This window comes from Penaeus japonicus, unplaced genomic scaffold (genome assembly GCF_977035675.1).
Source record: "Penaeus japonicus unplaced genomic scaffold, GWHDUDI00000001_assembly GWHDUDI00000034, whole genome shotgun sequence".
Lineage (NCBI taxonomy): Eukaryota > Metazoa > Arthropoda > Malacostraca > Decapoda > Penaeidae > Penaeus > Penaeus japonicus.
The window spans coordinates 17,442,846-17,455,345 of record NW_028234436.1 but is presented as its reverse complement, the minus strand read 5'-3'; the positions used below and the strand labels follow the sequence as shown (position 1 = coordinate 17,455,345).

Genomic DNA, 12,500 nt, shown 5'->3' with positions numbered 1-12,500 from the left:
GTCAATTAGTTAAAGAACTGAAGAGCAATGAAAGCAGTTTAAAATTCACAAGATTTAACTACATGTATTTTCGTTATTTAAATGTAACAGTATGACCGTTATGTCCCATTATGTAGAAAAGAAGCAAGAATATATGTTAATGCAGGCCTATGTGAAGATTTAGTCAAATGAGAGGTTAACGTATAGCCACAAAATGTAAGTATTGGAGGGTTAACTAAAAGAATGTAAGCAGTCACTGATGCCGGCAAATTACTACACGTCCAATTATTTTAAGAAATTGATGTCCGCGCTTGATATTTTTAAAGGAAGAATGTGTAATGATACGGTAATGTATTGATCGGGTGATTTCTAAAGAAATAACTCTTTATATGTATACAATATGCACATGCACGGGTTCCGGTAATGTGCAAATATGCATATACTCGTACATTATACCTAAGTAAATGTGTACGTACGCAAATGCACGTATTCACTTAAATGTACATTAAATAACACTGATTTGATTATATGCATTGCTGCATCTGAATCAGCACAAATAAACCCGAACGCAAGCAGAATCACATGCAGTGCATCTTCCATGAATTCAGTGTCAATTGCTCATGAGTATTTCCCGTGAATGATTCTCAGGTCGACCCTTCTGCGTGTGGCGAGTTTCTCCATTGCTCAAATTGATCACTTTTCGCCACTAGGGAAATGAGTGAGATTTAGAATAGATAAAAATGTTTTATCTCGTGTACTCATCCCGCGCTGGAAGGTCTGCCAGGGAAGCTTCTGTGTTGGGTAGCTGCCTTATATCATTAGTGCGAAATGGCCTAAGTATGCCCCTAGATACTATAATGTATGCTGAGGATTTTGCTGATGTCACCTGTCCTGTCGGGTTAGGGTTGTTCACAATATGTGTTGTGTTATGGTGGGCTTATGGTGTTCAGGCAAGCTACAGTAAATGTTTAGTGTTTGTGTCAAATGTTGCTGGTTTTAAGTATTGTTGAAATGACACTAGTGTTTGAGATTGTGGATTTGTGATGCATAATAAAACGCTTACGATTTTAAAGATTGGCGTTTGTGTAATCATGAACAAAAATAAATGAATAAATCAATATATCACTTCTTTTAAAGCATGATTACTTTCATATGTATTAATTTATATAATTGCTATGTATGTCTATTACTGGACGCTGTTCATATGTTCGTATGTCTCCTTTCATCTTGACAAAATCAACTGTGTAAGACTATATGCTTTTCATGGACATACAGAGAGAAAGAGAGAGAGAGAGAGAGAGAGAGAGAGAGAGAGAGAGAGAGAGAGAGAGAGAGAGAGAGAGAGAGAGAGAGAGAGAGAGAGAGAGAGAGAGAGAGAGAAAGAGAGAGAGAGAGAGAGAATGCGTTGTTTGCTTAAGGTACACAGTCTGATAAAGGAAGAGACCACTGAATTAAGTAGGCGACGCAGAAGGCAAATAATTATCAACCAGTCACGTTTATTACCTTTTATTCCGACATTCCGATACATTAAACAATAGCATACAAAACAACTGAATCCTCTATCTTCACTATTTCAATATTCTCCGAGCGGTAAGTTGTACTGCATTTCTGGACACATAACATGGATACATAACATTTCGAGAGAAATGAAGATACAAAAGACAAATCTAGTATTCATATGTACAGAGGTGAAAACTAAGTACAATCCAAGTGTACATACACACGACTGCCGTTATACAAGGATGTGTCACACCATTACACTACACTCTACTATGACATAGAATACCTTAAAACATAATATATGTACAACATATACGTAATTGCAGCTCTTTCTTTGTGAAGACATCGTTGGAGAAGAGCTTGCCAGAATTGTAGTCTAAGAATTCCTCAGACTGTAGACTAAGAGAGTTAAAAGATTACCTCTATGACCATAGGAAGCTCTGTAGGATAGCAATCGAGGGCTGTTGGGACACAAACTGCCGGACTTCATGATATGTTTGTCATACAGCGATATACAACCTCCGTATATACGTTTACAAGTTTAGAACACGTTTAACACACATATTTCTACAGATTACACCTCTCACCACATTAAATTCACTATGCAAACCACAACATTTTTTTTTTTACACACAAAATAAACTTTTCTTTTACGTAACAATGATTGTGTAAGATCTTCCTCTTTCTCCAATAAGATATGTAAGATAAGAAACACAGTATCATTATTTGTTTACGGTGAACAATGGCCCACGCCTGACTATATTTTCTTGAAGGAACGAACTAAACAAAATTATGGTAGCTAGGCTGGATATAAAGACATGATTGTAAAAAAAGAAAAGAAAAGAAAACGGGACGATTTATTTACTTGTGAAGAATTTACGATAATGTGTACACATTTTGGAAACTAAAACTCCTGTTTTGTACCGGCAGTGTGAAAAGTATCTATAAGATTTAGTCAGTGTTCCCCAACGTTATGCGTGTTCTCAAATTATGCATGGACAGTAGAGTAGTCTTCTATTGGACTTGTCTGCACATAATTAAGTACTAAAATCTGACAGTTAGGTGCTGTAGTCCACCTGTAGACTTGGAAGCACATTTCAAACTCCATTTCCTTCTAGGAACGAGTTTGGCGGGACTGGAGACTAGTTCTCTCAGCCAGTCAGAATGGTATGCAAGTTGTTAACAGGCTGACGAAAGTTGCATATTTTACAGTCACTAGGTCAAAATGACACGCCTGTATGTACACAAAAAATACTAAAATACATATGTCTACAACTATTAACAATCGTCTAGTAATGAACTAAGAAGTACATCCAACCTTATAGAATAATTCGGGATAATAACAGCTCTATTCATAAAGTTTTCTCTCTCTAACATCAGTAATATAGGAACACTAGTCTTTATCCATCGTAACAACATTTAAATCACATATGTTAACAACAACATCAAACATATACAACACTGGGAATGATTAATGGCCTCCGAATCTGTAGTAATTTACCAAAATAAATGTCGATCATGCCCATACTACTATGCGTGAAATATATACATACCATAAAGTTATTCTTTTCTTCCAAAAAAAAAACTATAAAAATGCAAGAAGTCTTGACGTAGTCTTGGCCGCCAATTATGAGAGAGTGAGAAGCTTATTTGAACCTCTCTCACACGTAACGGTCACGCACCCTCTGAGACTTAATGAATGATACACTAGTTTCAGTCCGGTTATTTTATCTTTTTGATAGCTGTTTGTTTGGATAGATATTTACCTCAAATTCCACTAGGACACTTGCATGATATTACCTACACAGTTCTAGAAACCAAAGACATGATTTACCTGTCTAGACACATTGCACCCTAACCTAGTTTGTGCAAGCAATGGTTCAAGCGCGGGAGACAGAAGCCATATATAAAATGTTTGTGTATTACAGTTCTCACTTGAAAAAACTTGCCTACCAAAGAAGCCTGCTTTCATAAACTCTGTAATTCACTGATATTTCACATTTCAAAATAGACTTGCTCGCTATCACCAAGGAGAACGCTCTCAAAACAGATTTGATTATAGTACTTGGCAAAATGTCGGTTCTATGATATGTGAAGTTTGATTCCTCTAGTTTTTCCTTGATATACTATTGCCAAGCATGACTGCACCGATGATGCTGATAATCATAATGAAACCGAAAAATAGGCTGTATTTTTGGTTTCTTTTTTTTTCATTTGGGTTAAACCAAAAATCAGATGGCTAGGAAATGACAGTAGTGACTGTAACGGGAAGAGCGGTTACAGGAAAAAGAGCCATGGAGAGATGAACTGTGGCGGCTGAAAAATAACTCTTTTGATATGTAGACAGTCGACGAGATAACAGTAATAGTTCGGAGTATTTGTAAGCTTTTTGTCTTTAGAATTAATTACGAAATTTTTAAAATTAAACTCAAATGTAATCAGTTATCATTAAGAATAAATTTGGACGCGTTCAATAAATTATAGGCACATAAGATTTAATCACGTTCATGAAATTATTTGAAATGTAAATTTCAAGTGAGAGATTAACGATATCTCACTAAATACGCCAAAAAGAAAGAAAGAAAGAAAAAAAAACATTCCATTTAGAGGTTTGGAAACTGCAGCAAAGTGAAATACTAACTGACAAAGATACATACAGTTAAGCAAATACGTCACACGACACATATCTTAAATATCAAGCGGGTATTTTACAAACTTATAAATAAAACATAGGTCTATATGAATATGGCAATGAAACAACCAAGCGGTTCAGTCACCAGATGTCTCTCCCCCTCGGACCATCCCAGTGCTGGTTGCCTGATCACACACACACACCTGATGGCACGCGCTGATTGGTTAGTTTGGATTAATGGCGACACGGCCGACCAATAGGCTGCGTTCACGCGGCACACAGAGAAATATGTATTGGTTGCGTACTGTCTGCTCTGTTAAGGTGGAGACTAATAAACGGCGTTTTTTTGTGTTTTTTTGCAGTTTCATGTACTCGAGGGTAATACTATTGAGGTAGATGATCGTCAGCTAAGTCACCAATACAAAAAAGAAGATAAAATTAATTCAAATGATAAGCTACACTTCTATCTGCAGCAAAATAGTTAGTCACTTTATTTCTCAAGTATACCGAATGTTGTGTACTTCGTTAAATCCTTCCCTAGAGAATACAGCCGCACCCCTGCCTACGAGAGGAACAATAATGACGAGGTTATTCATGGGAAGAGAAACCCAGTATCTCATAAAAGGCGCCATTATGCTGACATTACGTAGTGACCTAACTGATGATCGCTGGATGTGAAATGAGAACGTAAGGTAAGTACGCTGTTAGTCACACCTCTTTTCATCACACGTCCCAGAGCTAATTCAGCACTACTTTATAAAATTATTTACAAGAAGCTAATTCGTTAAGAGAAGGTGCGACACAAATAACAAGCTTGTCGGTCCCGAGTAATAGGACTGTTTGCTATAATCTGGATACGTATGATTTTTAAGTCACTGTTATTATTATTTTTTCTTGGATAATGTTCGCTACTGTCAAATCTGTTTGAATGTTTATTTTCCTGTGTCTCAATTGGTACTCGTTATATTTGTGTATGGCTGGTCTTCAAGTTAAGATATTTTGGGAAAATTATTTAAATAAATAAATATTGTTTGAATGATAGAGTATATATGTTTTGTAATTTTCGTGTCTTGTAGAATGTGTAACCTGAAGAGGGTATGGTGAAAGTATTTAATGTTTGTACCTCATATCATTATGTTTATATGTCAAATTTAGCCTCTTGATATACGTGTAATGGAAATCTTATTTTTTCCGTCCAGGCAAAATTTCTATATATGTGGATATTGGTTTATTTACGTATTTATATATTTGGAATGTTTGATTTTTTCCTGAATATTTGAGTGATTTAAGATATGTCTCTTTTGTGCAGTAGATGACCAAAGATCTTTGTTGATCATTTGTACAAGTATTAGTTTCCGAAAAAAAAAGAAAAAGAGCATTATTGTATCTTGGTTCAAATGAATAAATGCGCGTATGTGTGCCACTGTATATTCTCGTCTGTGTGGACGTGTGTGTGTGCTTGTGTGTAAGTGAATGTTTAACCGGCAGTCACCCGTGAACAAAGGCGGAACTGCGAGCTCAGACGTGTAGCCAATGCTTCCAGTCCAGACGGGGAGTTTCCTCTGTCTCCAGAATCTTGTAGTGTTCAGCTTCCGGCGTTATGCTCAGCAACAGTCTCTGAAATGTTCGTATATTCATTCAGTGGCGAATTACTCATTAGGCCAACTAGAATAAGCCTAGGGACCTCTAAGCCTCGGGGAGTCCCTTGTCCCCGAAGGCCATATCCATTTTATTTAAAAGAGGATAATTTGAAATATTGATAATCATTGATAATCAATAGGACGGGGAACGGCTTTGCCATCAATGCGAAGAAATGATATTTTCAAGAGTGCTTCTTATGTATCCTTAGTTTAAGGCTCAATTTGTGTAATATCATACTATAATTGCGTATTGGCACCTTGTTCTTACCTTGCTTCAGAGTAGTAAAAAAAAAAAAAAAAAAAAAAAAAAAAAATTACAAACACGAGTACGAAAAAAATGACCCAGATCCCGATTAGCTACCGACTCGACCCTCCGACTTGACTTCCAAGGCGAACTAACCTGACGGAAAGACCCGGGTTGGCGACAGATGGTGATGATCATCCACAACGGAATCATGCACATGGAAGTGGAGGTAATGAGCCAGCCCACGGACTCAGACCACGCGGGGTAGAGGTAGCGTTTCGGGCCGTGGTACTCGAGTCTTCCGGATGCTTGCGTTTGTAGGCCTATAACGATCTGCAATACAAGAGGCGATTTAGATATTGTCCCCATAGACAGATGATAAGGATAGTAGTAATGATGGTAATAATGATAATAATGATAGTAAAAGGGTAATAATGATAAGAATAATAGTAATGATGGTAATAATGATAGTAAAAGAGTAATAATGATAAGAATAATAGTAATGATGGTAATAATGATAATAATGATAGTAAAAGGGTAATAATGATAAGAATAATAGTAATGATGGTAATAATGATAATGGTAGTGAAAGGGTGATAATGATAATAATGGTAGTAATAATGGTAATGATGATAATAATGATACTAAACGGTAATAATGATAGTAAAATGGTAAGAATTATTGTAAAATGGTAATAATGATAGTAAAATGGTAATAATAATAGTAAGATGGTAATGATAATGATGATTATAGTAATGATAACAATGGTGGTAATAGTAATAATGATGAGACTACTCTACTACTACTAATAGTAATAATGAATCCTTAAATGTATACCGTAGAATGACGTATGTAGTGTATTCGTTCCATCTTACCTTTATTTCTATACCCATACCAAGCCAAACACTCCACGTCCTCCCCCCCCCCCAGAACACACACACACACACACACACACACACACACATATATACACACACACACACACACATATATATATATATATATGTATATATGTATATATATATATATATATATATATATATATATATATATATATAAACACGGTGTCTGCACCGATATGTACATATATGGATGGATATGTATACATATGCATGAACGTGTGTGTGTGTATGTGTGTGTGTGTGTGCGTGTGTATTTGTGTGTATGTGTGTGAGAATGTCTGTATAGGTCAGATCTCTACCCATCAATTTCATCTCCCCACCCCTCCCGTCCCCCAGATCCCTACCCACCCACCCCTCCCCCCAAGACTCAACTCATCTCCCTCCCCCATGCCCCTCATACCCCCCTCATACCCCCCTCTCACCGTGATGAGTATGAAAAGCGGCGACACGAATTTCCAGCAGACCCTCCAGTAGAGCATGGGACGAAAGCCAAGCATGTGCTGGATGTCTGCGCTGAACCGTCGCAGTCCTGTGGTGAAATGCAGAACCGGGTTAAGTAAGGTCTTGTGGGGTTCTGGTCTACAGGCACTACCAGATACCGGTATTAAAAGAGAAGAAGAAAAGTTCAAGGGATGGTGAGTCTATGTATTCCTATTATTTTTTTATTTATTTATTTATCTATTTATTTATTTATTTATTTTTTATTTTTTTATTATTTTTTTTTTTTGAAGTTGAGGTGAGGTGAAAAAACCAAGTTTATTCCTACAAGAAAAACAAACGGACGATCAACATTCAAATAGTTGTCTTGCATAATTTCTCTCGGATCAATAAACTCATTTTCTCCCTTTATCTATAGAGACCCACAGCTGTAGATATCAAGCTCATTTATTAATCCAACCAATAGCAAGAAAACCAGTTGTCATTCTTTTTTTCCTGTGGGCGCTAATGGGTGGGTGATATAGAAAGAGATAATGGATGACGGAAATAAGGAGAAATAACACTGACGATTCTTACCGTAAAACCAAGACACAGCCACGGCCTCGAACAGAGCTGAGCATAGGAGCGATATTCCAGCAGCATATGTGTCCAGCCAGTGAAATACGTACATCCCGCCCTGCAGGGAGATGACTGTGTTAGTACATACCCATTTCTTTCTCTCTTTCTTTATTTCTCTCTCTCTCTCTCTCTTCTCTCTTTCCCTTTCTTTCTTTCTTTCTCTCTCTCTCTCTCTCTCTCTCTCTCTCTCTCTCTCTCTCTCTCTTTCTCTCTTTCCCTTTCTCTCTCTCTCTCTCTCTCTCTCTCTCTCTCTCTCTCTCTCTCTCTCTCTCTCTCTCTCTCTCTCTCTCTCTCTCTCTCTCTCTCTCTCTCTCTCTCTCTCTCTCTCTCTCTGTACCTTTTTTTTTCTCTCTCCCTCTCTCATACCTTCTCGCCCTCTCCCCCTCCCTCTTCCTCATTCGCTCTCCCTCCCTCCTCTCTTCCCCTCTACCTCTACCTCCCTCCCCCTCCCCCATTTCTCCCCTTCCTCCCTCCTCCCTCCCCTCTACCTCTGCCTCCCTCCCCCATTTTTCTTCTTCCTCCCTCCTCCCTCTCCCTCCCCCATTTCTCCCTCCCCCTCCCCCATTTCTCCCCTTCCTCCCTCTTTTCTTCCCCTCTACCTCCCTCCCCCTCAATTTCTCCTCTTTCTCCCTCCCCCTCCCCCATTTCTCCCTCCTCCCTCCCTCCTACCTCTACCTCCCTCCCCCTCCCCCATTTCTCCCCTTCCTCCCTCCTCCCCCTTTTCTCCCCTTCCTCCCTCTTCCCTTCCCCTCTACCTCTCCCTCCCCCTCTCCCCCCTCCCCTCTCCCCTCTCCCCCTCTACCTCCCTCCCCCCCATTTCTCCCCTCCTCCCTCCCCTCCTCTTCCCCCTCCCCCTCCCCATTTCTCCCCTTTTCCTCCCTCCTCCCTCCCTCATTTCTCCTCTTCCCACTCCCTCCTCCCTCTCTCCCCTTCCCCCTCCCCCATTTCTCCCCTTCCTCCCTCCCCCTCCCTCATTTCTCCTCTTCCCACTACCTCCTCAATTTCTCCCCTTCCCCCCTCCCCTATTTCTCCCCTTCCCCCCTCCCCCATTTCTCCCCTTCCCCCCTGCCCCATTTCTCCCCTTCCTCCCTCCCCCATTTCCCCCCTTCCCCATTTCTCCCCTTCCCCTACCCCATTTCTCCCCCTCCTCCCTCTACTTCCCCCATTTCTCCCCTTTTCCTCCCTCCCCCATTTCTCCCCTCCCTCCCACCCTCTCCCTCACCTGACAGAAGTTCGCGATGGACACGAGAAACGACGACGTGACGACCAAGGCGGTGAAGAACTCCCTCCTGATGGTCTTCCAGCCGAAGGTGAGACGAAGTTCATCCATCATGCCGGTGATGACGCACTCCAGCCCGCCCATCTGAAGGGGGAGAGGGGGGAGGGGGTCGAGAACGTACAGTCAGAAAGGACTTAAGGGGGGGGGGGTCGTTGAGAAAGGAACTCAGGGAGGGCGATCGTTGAGAAAGGAACTCAGGGAGGGCGATCGTTGAGAAAGGAACTCAGGGAGGGCGATCGTTGAGAAAGGAACTCAGGGAGGGCGATCGTTGAGAAAGGAAGGAACTCAGGGAGGGCGATCGTTGAGAAAGGAACTCAGGGAGGGCGATCGTTGAGAAAGGAAGGAACTCAGGGAGGGCGATCGTTGAGAAAGGAAGGAACTCAGGGAGGGCGATCGTTGAGAAAGGAACTCAGGGAGGGCGATCGTTGAGAAAGGAAGGAACTCAGGGAGGGCGATCGTTGAGAAAGGAACTCAGGGAGGGCGATCGTTGAGAAAGGAAGGAACTCAGGGAGGGCGATCGTTGAGAAAGGAAGGAACTCAGGGAGGGCGATCGTTGAGAAAGGAACTCAGGGAGGGCGATCGTTGAGAAAGGAAGGAACTCAGGGAGGGCGATCGTTGAGAAAGGAAGGAACTCAGGGAGGGCGATCGTTGAGAAAGGAAGGAACTCAGGGAGGGCGATCGTTCAGAAAGGAACTCAGGGAGGGCGATCGTTCAGAAAGGAACTCAGGGAGGGCGATCGTTCAGAAAGGAACTCAGGGAGGGCGATCGTTGAGAAAGGAACTCAGGGAGGGCGATCGTTCAGAAAGGAAGGAACTCAGGGAGGGCGATCGTTGAGAAAGGAACTCAGGGAGGGCGATCGTTGAGAAAGGAAGGAACTCAGGGAGGGCGATCGTTGAGAAAGGAAGGAACTCAGGGAGGGCGATCGTTGAGAAAGGAACTCAGGGAGGGCGATCGTTGAGAAAGGAACTCAGGGAGGGCGATCGTTCAGAAAGGAACTCAGGGAGGGCGATCGTTCAGAAAGGAACTCAGGGAGGGCGATCGTTGAGAAAGGAAGGAACTCAGGGAGGGCGATCGTTGAGAAAGGAAGGAACTCAGGGAGGGCGATCGTTCAGAAAGGAACTCAGGGAGGGCGATCGTTCAGAAAGGAACTCAGGGAGGGCGATCGTTCAGAAAGGAACTCAGGGAGGGCGATCGTTGAGAAAGGAACTCAGGGAGGGCGATCGTTGAGAAAGGAACTCAGGGAGGGCGATCGTTGAGAAAGGAACTCAGGGAGGGCGATCGTTGAGAAAGGAACTCAGGGAGGGCGATCGTTCAGAAAGTAACTCAGGGATGGCGATCGTTCAGAAAGTAACTCAGGGATGGCGATCGTTGAGAAAGGAACTCAGGGAGGGCGATCGCTGAGAGAGGAAGGAACTCAGGGAGGGCGATCGTTGAGAAAGGAACTCAGGGAGGGCGATCGTTGAGAAAGGAACTCAGGGAGGGCGATCGTTCAGAGAAGGAAAAGGAACTCAGGGATGGCGATCGTTCAGAAATGAACTCAGGGATGGCGATCGTTGAGAAAGGAACTCAGGGAGGGCGATCGTTGAGAAAGGAACTCAGGGAGGGCGATCCTTCAGAAAGGAAGGAACTCAGGGAGGGCGATCGTTCAGAAAGGAAGGAACTCAGGGAGGGCGATCGTTGGAACTCAGGGAGGCGATCGTTCAGAAGGAACTCAGGGAGGGCGATCGTTGAGAAAGGAACTCAGGAGGCGATCGTGAAGGAACTCAGGGAGGGCGATCGTTGAGAAAGGAACTCAGGGAGGGCGATCGTTGAGAAAGGAAGGAACTCAGGGAGGGCGATCGTTGAGAAAGGAACTCAGGGAGGGCGATCGTTGAGAAAGGAAGGAACTCAGGGAGGGCGATCGTTGAGAAAGGAACTCAGGGAGGGCGATCGTTGAGAAAGGAACTCAGGGAGGGCGATCGTTGAGAAAGGAAGGAACTCAGGGAGGGCGATCGTTGAGAAAGGAAGGAACTCAGGGAGGGCGATCGTTCAGAAAGGAAGGAACTCAGGGAGGGCGATCGTTGAGAAAGGAAGGAACTCAGGGAGGGCGATCGTTCAGAAAGGAACTCAGGGAGGGCGATCGTTGAGAAAGGAAGGAACTCAGGGAGGGCGATCGTTGAGAAAGGAAGGAACTCAGGGAGGGCGATCGTTGAGAAAGGAACTCAGGGAGGGCGATCGTTCAGAAAGGAAGGAACTCAGGGAGGGCGATCGTTGAGAAAGGAAGGAACTCAGGGAGGGCGATCGTTGAGAAAGGAAGGAACTCAGGGAGGGCGATCGTTGAGAAAGGAACTCAGGGAGGGCGATCGTTCAGAAAGGAACTCAGGGAGGGCGATCGTTGAGAAAGGAAGGAACTCAGGGAGGGCGATCGTTCAGAAAGGAACTCAGGGAGGGCGATCGTTCAGAAAGGAAGGAACTCAGGGAGGGCGATCGTTGAGAAAGGAACTCAGGGAGGGCGATCGTTGAGAAAGGAACTCAGGGAGGGCGATCGTTGAGAAAGGAACTCAGGGAGGGCGATCGTTCAGAAAGGAACTCAGGGAGGGCGATCGTTGAGAAAGGAACTCAGGGAGGGCGATCGTTGAGAAAGGAACTCAGGGAGGGCGATCGTTGAGAAAGGAACTCAGGGAGGGCGATCGTTGAGAAAGGAACTCAGGGAGGGCGATCGTTCAGAAAGGAACTCAGGGAGGGCGATCGTTCAGAAAGGAACTCAGGGAGGGCGATCGTTCAGAAAGGAACTCAGGGAGGCCGATCGTTCAGAAAGGAACTCAGGGAGGGCGATCGTTGAGAAAGGAAGGAACTCAGGGAGGGCGATCGTTCAGAAAGGAACTCAGGGAGGGCGATCGTTCAGAAAGGAACTCAGGGAGGGCGATCGTTCAGAAAGGAAGGAACTCAGGGAGGGCGATCGTTGAGAAAGGAACTCAGGGAGGGCGATCGTTCAGAAAGGAACTCAGGGAGGGCGATCGTTCAGAAAGGAACTCAGGGAGGGCGATCGTTCAGAAAGGAACTCAGGGAGGGCGATCGTTCAGAAAGGAACTCAGGGAGGGCGATCGTTGAGAAAGGAAAGCAGGGCGATCGTCAATCAGGGAGGGCGATCGTTCAGAAAGGAACTCAGGGAGGGCGATCGTACAGAAAGGAACTCAGGGAGGGCGATCGTTGAGAAAGGAACTCAGGGAGGGCGATCGTTCAGAAAGTAACTCAGGGATGGCGATCGTTGAGAAAGGAAGGAACTCAG

General features: G+C 43.6%; 1 protein-coding gene across 1 annotated transcript in view; it reads right to left on the bottom strand.

Annotated features, from left to right (window-relative positions):
* Positions 1-1,469: 1,469 nt before the first annotated feature.
* The window catches only part of LOC122255136 (sodium-dependent dopamine transporter), an 83,814-nt gene continuing 72,783 nt past the window's right edge, over positions 1,470-12,500 (bottom strand). The window contains exons 9-13 of the mRNA XM_086530872.1: positions 9,176-9,316; positions 7,912-8,011; positions 7,320-7,426; positions 6,152-6,328; positions 1,470-5,728 (exon numbers count right to left, since the gene is read on the bottom strand). Of these exons, the coding sequence (XP_086386998.1) occupies positions 5,630-5,728; positions 6,152-6,328; positions 7,320-7,426; positions 7,912-8,011; positions 9,176-9,316 (624 nt within the window). The 3' untranslated portion in view covers positions 1,470-5,629. The remainder of the gene's footprint in view (positions 5,729-6,151; positions 6,329-7,319; positions 7,427-7,911; positions 8,012-9,175; positions 9,317-12,500) is intronic.